The following is an 8371-nucleotide window of genomic DNA, read 5'->3' as shown; positions in this document are numbered from 1 at the left end:
AAATGGTTCTAGCCTGTCCCTGTGGTGCAGATTGAGTCAGGTGCAGGGTTCTCCTCACCTCTCCTACACTCCGCTTGGGCTTGGGGACTCTGGAGAGGGGCTCGGGGTGGTGGCAGGTGGGGTCTTGGGCACCCACGTGGGGAGTAGGGCACTCACCTGATCTGCTCTCCGCTCAGGCTTGGGGACTCTGGAGAGGGGGTCAGGGGTGGCAGCGGGTGTGGGTTTTGGTGGTGGGTGCAGGTCTTGGGCGCCCATGTGGGGAATATAGCACTCACCCAGTCCACTCTCTGCATGGTCTTGCAAATATATTCTTAATGGAGATAAATTAAAAACCTTTTTTCTGAAATCTTGTACAAGACAAGTCTGCCCTCTCTCACCATTCCTATTCAACATAGTGCTGGAAGTTCTTGCCATAGCAATTAGGCAAGAAAAATATATTGTTTTGTGCTTTAAATATTAATTTCTCTTTGTTTTATGCCAATTGTATTACTATGTGTCTTGTAAATCTATTAGGACATATTTTATTTAGAGCTTTTTGCCTCTTGGATTTGTACAGGTGCCACTTTTCAGAGGATGGGATATTTTTATGCTATTATTTCTCTCACTAATTTTCTTCACCTTTCCCATTGTTCTCCCCTTATGTTTTTCATATATTTTGTAGATTTTATTTGTTTTCTGGGCCACACCAAGTGAAGCTCAGGGGTTACTCCTGGATATGTGCTCAGAAATTCCTTCTGTCTTTGGGGACCATATGGGACACTGTCCTATATGAACCATAGTTGTCCTAGGTTAGCACAGGCAAGACAGATGCCTTTCCACCTGCATCACTGTTTTGGCCCCTGGTCTTTGTCCATTAAGTTCCTTACATTTTCTTCCAATGTTTTTTGTCTCTTTCTTGAACTTTTTCTGGCTGTTTTTTCTCCCAAGTTTATTCATGTGATCCTTTATGCTTGTAATTCTGCTATTGTGGCTTAAAATTCTGCTATTGTGGCTTAAAAAATGCCAACAAGACTTTTGTTGTTGTTTCTCATTTTTGTTTGTATGGATTTTCATTATCTAATAGAGTTTTTATTAAGTTGGATCAATTTTTCATCTATGAATTTTTAAATTTCTTTTAGTTAGTGATTCTTTAAAATCCATTGCTAGAACATTAAGTGCTAATTTTGAGTCCTCATCTAGAAAATTTGTATGTTTTTTAGAACTTGGGAATTTATTAGAATTTCTCTTATCTCCAGAAGATGCCTACCTAACTATCCCCATTGTTACCTTTTATAGGGTGATCTGGAATTTCAGGGATATTTTTAATGTGGTCTTTTTTATTTTATAGGTGGTTGAAAATAGCTCTATTTTAGTGTTTATTTATTCAAGTTGCTTGAGTTTACCAAGTGTAATAGACGTGTTAAAATCCAATTAGTTTGTTTTTGTTTTATTAATTTTTATATAGAGAAAAACACCTCTGCCTAGGACTGTCTGGTATGGTGAAGTGTCAGTGGGTTTGTAGAGCAGCTAGATTAAGTGAACTTACAGCTCAACAGCTGCTGACACACAGTAATGGCATTGCTTGTGCTCAGTCACCTGTGCATTTCCTGGGAAAGATGGGTCCAGACTACCTGTTTCTTAGTTCCATGTTCTTACCGGCCCTACAGTGATGGTGCTGCTTACTGCATGGTGCTATTGACTCCTTGTCTGCGTTCCCAAGGCCAGTTTTGGTCCAATCCTTCTGTCTATTCCCTTATTTCCTGTTCTTGACAGCCCTAAAGGGATAGCGTTACTTGCCATACAGTTCTGTAAACTCCCTACCTGTATTTTTCAGGCCAGGTCAGGTTTCATTCTTTTGTCTGATTTTGATCCTTGGTTCCAATCTTACCGACCCCCAGGAAAAAAATAATTTTATGCTTCAGAGCATCATTATGAATTTTAATGGAAACACAATAATGCTTTACATTATGTAAAGGTGACGGTCATCATGAATGTGACTAACATATTTCAAAAATACTCACAAGTGTGGTTTGAATAGACTATAAAATAATTATGTATATAAATTTATATTAAGTAATTATATGTATAAAATAAAAAGATCTTCACTAACAATGAATACCATTAAGGTTAAAGATGGCAAAATATATACCAATCATAATGCTAATGCTTAATTAATTAATGCTTAATGACATACTAAGGTATTTTATATGCAGAAACCTATTACATATTAATAAAGTTAGAGATGTACACTCTTCTCATACTACAGAAATTACAGGAATGTTTCAAATTTTTCCTATCAATTTCAAATTTTAACCTTCAAATGAACCTTATACATACTGTCTGAAAACTCATTTGGGAAATAGAGTCTTTTAATCATAGGTCACTTTAGTCTCATGTCACATCTATAATTGCATGTATCATTGCCTTATAATTCTGCTGTCCTCGGGTCAGGAAATAATATTAACTGAAATTAAGTAAGTCTTGTCATAGCTGCCCAGAAACCCAAATCCCTTAGATCTGAATAGTAGAGAAGAGCAAAATAAGCCAATATTCATGAAAATCTTGTTAAATTAGGGGGTTAAAATTCCACATCTATTAGATTGTGAAAGAACATATCTTATAGAGTGCTGCTAGGAAGATCCAGGTAAGAAGATAAGATTAAACTAAAACATTAATATATGCTGAGATTTGCTAAGTATCAAGTAATTTTTAATAGGTAGACACATCTGGAAAAGCATTGGGAAGAGATGATAACAATGAAACAGCATGAAGAGAAGACAGAAGTGCAGCACCAGGAGGAACTAATTCTAGGACTCTCAACTCAGCAACTCTCATTAGAGATGCTACAGGCTCTTCAGTTAGAAATGAAACCTGTAAATATGCAAGCCAAAAAGGCCTTCTATCGGCTCAAACTCAAAACAGTCCAGAGAGTCCTGCCCCACCTGGAATACAGAAGCACCATTATCCAGGGAATTCCTGGTTTTTGGACCAAGGTGGTATCCTTTATGGGTGGTTTCAAGTATCAAATAATATATATGATATGATGACAGTAGTATTATTCTAAAAATGAATGGTGTTCTAGACTTCATACCAGAAATAAAAGGAAAATTTTACTCAGGCTAAACATCATACATTCTTTTCAAAATTCGAAAATAAATAGTAAGAGGTGGCAACAAAGTTTTGTCAAAAAATTGGTTATCAGAGTCTCTAGAATGTAATGTCTCCTTAAGAGATCTCCAAAACAAATGTATCCTTTAACAGTAGAATTAAAACACCTCATAAATATTTACTACTATAAGTCTCATTTTTCTTTTATTAGTACAGTTTTTCATTGAAACATAGATGAGTCTTTGTTTGCAAATACATTGTGAGAGAGAAACTTTTGTTATCGAAGAAGTAATTTGCCTTCTCTATAAATATTTTAAAGTATAGAAAAAAAGGAAAAAGGCTTACTGGGGTGAATGTGTGTCTTAACCATATCCAGGCTATAATTATGTTGCAGCTAACTCGTACATTTTGCTCTCTTATATTCTTCATAAATTCTTAACTTAAATTAGTTTGTTAATCACCCCCAGATGTCAACTATGATCAATCAACAAGATCAAGACATGCTTAGTTTTATGTTTAATTTACAGGTATGTTTATATGTCTATGAGTGGGAGGGATAACAAAAATTGCATAGATTTAAAAGGGAATTACTCTTTCCAAGACTTTATAGTCATCCTTTATTCTGACAGGTGGAAGAATTAAGAGAAGCTAATTGCTGCAAGATTACATTGTTTTTCAGGAAAAACAACTACTTTCATAATGATGTGATTGTCAAGGAATATCTCACTAATTTGAGTGGTAAGAGATATTTTATGTGATCATAGACATAAAGTTCTTTGTTTCATGGAAAACACATGCCAGCACATTTTTCATATATTTATGCAGGTTTGAAACCATCTCATTCTACACCTATTCAGTGGTGTCATGATTATAAAGGCAGAGCATACCGACGCTGGCACAACAATTGCACTCTTAACTTGTTCAATTGGTTCTACAACCATAACTTTAAAGGTTCTACTACAATTGCCGAGGTGAGCTCTGCCAAAAAATTACAATATTTTTTAATTTACAACTGCTTCAGATTTTATACTGAGTCTTGATTTGCACTCTTCCCTACTAGATCATCTATAAAGAATTGTGGCCAAATCCTTTGAAGTATTACCTGCAAAAGAAGGTACCTGAACAAGGAACTGTAAGGCTGGCAGGTGAGTTACAGTAGGAAGATGAAAATAAATGACATGAATCAGTATATCTAACATTGCCCATACTGAAAATAAAATTTAGAGCAGCAGATCTATTCACATTTGTCATCAACTACAGAAAATAGCAAAAATAAATTTTAATATTTACATTAAGTTATTAATTGATCAAATAAGCTGATAAGTGTCATGACTTTCAAATACATGTAGAAGCAAAGCAAATTATTTCTTGAAATAATTTTATTGATAAAAATTTTACTCTCAAGCCATCTGTCATTGTAAGTTTAATTTTATGTTGCTCTATAATGCTTGTCAAAGAGTTATCATTTTTAGTTATTTCATGACCCACATGTCTCAATTCATGTTTCAAATATTTTAGTATTATTCTTTAATGTTCCCCTGGTGTTTATTTAAATTTTCACAGTCATATCACTATTATTGGCCACAAGAAGATATAATTAATAGCAATTTAAAATATAAATTTGGAGAAAATTTAAATGATGATTAATGAGAAGAAATCAGTGTTAATGTAAAAGCTGTTAAAAATTTAAATTATTTTATTATGTTTAGAGTATTTATGTGTACATGATTTTGACTTGTATTTTCACAATTTTGACATTCTATGATACTAATAATTCTTTTCCCTTTAGTGGAGAATGTAGGAGGCAATATCAGATGAAAATGAATTATCCACATGGTTTTCATGCATTGCATATCTGAAGAAACTATAGAACACGTTGAAAAGTAGGTGTATGGTAACACATTGAATAAAGTAAACAAATTTAGCACTTTTAAATAGTTTTTCTGTGTCATTAGTGTATATGCATTCTGGTTTCTAAATATTCTTGTATCTGAAATTCAACTTTTAGTTGTCTTCAGAAAACTTAAGTTCATAGTTGATCTTTTTTATTTGTGAATGTACATGTAAAAGGAACCACTGAGTTATAGACATTTTAAAGTGCAGACTCGCTTTTTTTTATCAGAGAAAGAATAATGGATTTGGGTGGCTTCTATTGAAAATATCTGCTCTGTCAGTTTTAATTGTCTTTATAATTAGCAAAGGTATTTTCTTGAGTTTTTTATTAGATTTTCTTAATGTTTAATTATGGTATGTTTTCTGACTCTAACTTTTGATTTCAAATATTTTATTTTTATTTATATTTCGAGCCACATGACTGCTCAGGGTTTTCACCTGTCTTTGTGCTCAGGTTCCTTTGCCAAGTCAAATCCCACCAAGGTGGGGAGGCTTGAGTAAGAGACAATAGTTAATCTAATCTAGGTGTACTTTTACATGCAAAAGGGATTGGAGAACCTGACAGAGAAATCTGAGGAATATATTTGTTTTGAACAAAAGCAAGGTATTTCAATAGCTACAAAAACAATAATGATGTTTACTAATTATTTTCAAGAATATGATAAAATAAGTTTTATTTCATATATTATATTTAGTAATTGTTATTTAGACTTCTGTTTGACAACGGTTATTAATATACTAATTACCAATGGTATATATAAAAATTCTTTATTATATTTTCATATAAATACATTCTTTAAAATTCATCTTAAGTCTGAAGTAATAATAATTTTTCATATGTACTCCTAATATATTTCGGTGAGAGATTAGCAGCCATATACCGGAACAAAACATCTTAGGAAATATTTAATATTTGTTTTACATCTTAATATTAAGTCCTCTATATATTTGAGTATATATACCTTAGAAGATTGGTTTTATTATTACTAGGAGCAAGAATTTATTCAATAGTTTAATATAAGTAGAAGAAACACCACTATGAATAAAAACTATTGTGCATGTGGAAAAGATAGAAAAGTTAGTTGGCAAAGAAAAGGAAATATTAAGCATTTCTTGGAATATAGTCAACTATAAAAAATCTTAATTTAACGAATATAAGTATGCTATTTAAAGGTCATTTCTGCCTTTATAGCAGACATCTGTTGAGTATAAGAATGTGTTCCTTAGTATATCATTTATATTTTCCAGCCTACCACAAGGTATTTTAATCAATAGTCACAGGAACATTAATAAATATGAGTTAATTCTGCAAAAGTAAGGTCCATTGTTTTCTATGTCAGGCTGGGAAAATCTATGTCCACCCAGTGATTCCCGACTGTCAGTTTTGGTATTTCATGTTTTTCCACTGTCTTCTCTCCGAAAACTATTTAATTGGGCTGAAAGGGCCCAGAGACATACATCCCACCAAGTCTCATATTAGGACCTGAGCGCCATGGAATTGTGACTGACCATGAAAACCGGCTATGCCAATTATTTTGCAGAAAGGAAGGTCCCATATTAATGACGTCAGGCTGGGAAAATCTATGCTCGCCCAGTGATTTCTGACTGTGAGTGTTGCCTGTGCATGTTTTTCCACTGTTCCTTCCCTGAAACCTCTTGGGAGTGGGCCAAAAGGGCCCAAAAGAATAGCTCTCCCAGAGGCTAATTCAAGGGCCGGTGCACCAAGGAGCTGAGCCTGACCATGAAAATCAGCTACCCGCAGTATTCTGCAAAAAGGAAGGTCCCATGTTTGTGATGTCAGGCTGGCAAAATCTACACCCGCCAGTGATTCCAGACTGTGATTGTTGCATTTTCCCCTGTTCTGTCTCCAAAACCTCTTGGAAGTGAGCCCAGAAAAATAGCTCTCCCAGAGGCTCATGAAAGGGCTAGAGTGCCAAGGAACTCTGTTTGAATATGAAAACCGGCTATCCAAAGTATTTTGCAGAAAGGAGGGTCCCCTGTTTGTGACCTCATGCTGGGTAAAATCCACACCTGCCCGGTGATTTCTGACTGTGATTTTTTCCCTGTGTGTTTTTCCACTGTCCGTTCTCTGAAAAATCTTGAGAGTGGGTCATAAAGGGCCCAGAAATATAGCTCTTTCAGAGGCTCATGCAAGGGCCAGAGCTCAAGGTACTGTGTCTGATTATGAAAATTGGCTATCAGCAGTATTCTGCAAAAAGAAAATCCCGTGTTTGAGATGTCATGCTGGAAAAATCTAAGCCCGCCCTTTGATTTCTGATTGAGTGCTGCCTGTGCGTATTTTTCATTGTCCTGTCTCTGAAACCTCGTGGTAGTCAGCTTAAATGGGCCCAGAAATATAGCTCTCGCAAAGGCTCATCCAATGGCCGGAGCTCCAAGGAGATGTGCTTGACCATGAAAACTGGCTATTCACAGTAATTTGCAATAGGGACTGTCCCCTGTTTGTGACGTCAGACTGGGATAATCTATGCCCGCCCAGTGACTCTCGACTGTGAGTGTTGCCTGTGGGTGTTTTTTCACTGTCCTGTCTTTGAAACCTCTTCCCAGAAAAATAGCTCTTCCAGAGGCTCATCCAAGGGCTGGTGTGCCAAGGAACAGTGCCTGACCATGAAAACCGGCTATCTGAAGTATTCTGCAGAAAGGAAGGTCCCCTGTTTGTGACGTCATGCTAGGAAAAATCAATGCCCATCCAGTGATTCCAAACTCTGAGTGTTGCCTGTGCATGTTTTTCCACTGTCCGTTCTTGGAACATCTTGGGAGTGGGCCGGAAGGGGTCCAGAAGTATAGCTCTTTCAGAGGCAAGGGCCTGGCTGCCAAGGAACTGTGTCTGATTATGAAAATTGGCTATCCTCAGTATTCTGCATAAAGGAAGGTCCCAGTTTGTGATGTCAGGCTTGGATTATCTATGCATGCCCATGACTCCCAACTATGAGTGTTGCCTGGACGTGTTTTTCACTGTCCTGTTTCTGAAAGCTCTTGGTAGTGGGCTGAAATGGGCCCAGAAAAATCGCCCTTGCAAAGGCTCATCCAATGGCCAGAGTGCCGAGGAGTTGTGTTTGGCCATAAAAACCGGCTATTTGCAGTAACCTGCAATAGGGAAGTTCCCCTGTTTGTGACGTCAGGCTGGAATAATCTACGCAGATCAGTGATTCTCAACTTGAGAGTTGTCTGTGGGTGTTTCTTCACTCTCCTGTCTCCAAAACTTCTTGGGAGAGTGGCCGAAAAGTGACCAGAAAAATAGCTCTCCCAGAGGCTCATCCAATCCAAAAGCTGGAGCTCCAAGGAAATGTGTCTGACCATTAAATCCTGCTATCCGCAGTATTCTGCAACATGGAAGGGCCCCTGCTTGTAACGTCAGGATGGGAAAATATAT

General features: G+C 36.4%; 1 protein-coding gene across 1 annotated transcript; it reads left to right on the top strand.

Annotated features, from left to right (window-relative positions):
* The first annotated feature begins 2726 nt into the window (after positions 1 to 2726).
* LOC126000611 (testis-specific Y-encoded protein 2-like) lies at positions 2727 to 8084 on the top strand. The gene is made up of 6 exons (XM_049767821.1): positions 2727 to 2975; positions 3537 to 3614; positions 3717 to 3825; positions 3913 to 4058; positions 4148 to 4232; positions 7867 to 8084. Exons 1-6 carry the CDS (start codon positions 2727 to 2729, stop codon positions 8082 to 8084), a joined length of 885 nt encoding a protein of 294 aa, XP_049623778.1.
* The last annotated feature ends 287 nt before the right edge of the window (positions 8085 to 8371 follow it).

The sequence above is a fragment of the Suncus etruscus genome (genome assembly GCF_024139225.1).
Source record: "Suncus etruscus isolate mSunEtr1 chromosome X unlocalized genomic scaffold, mSunEtr1.pri.cur SUPER_X_unloc_3, whole genome shotgun sequence".
NCBI classification, from domain to species: Eukaryota; Metazoa; Chordata; class Mammalia; order Eulipotyphla; family Soricidae; genus Suncus; species Suncus etruscus.
Note: the sequence above shows the minus strand (reverse complement) of the source record. Positions and strands in the feature narration are given on the sequence as shown.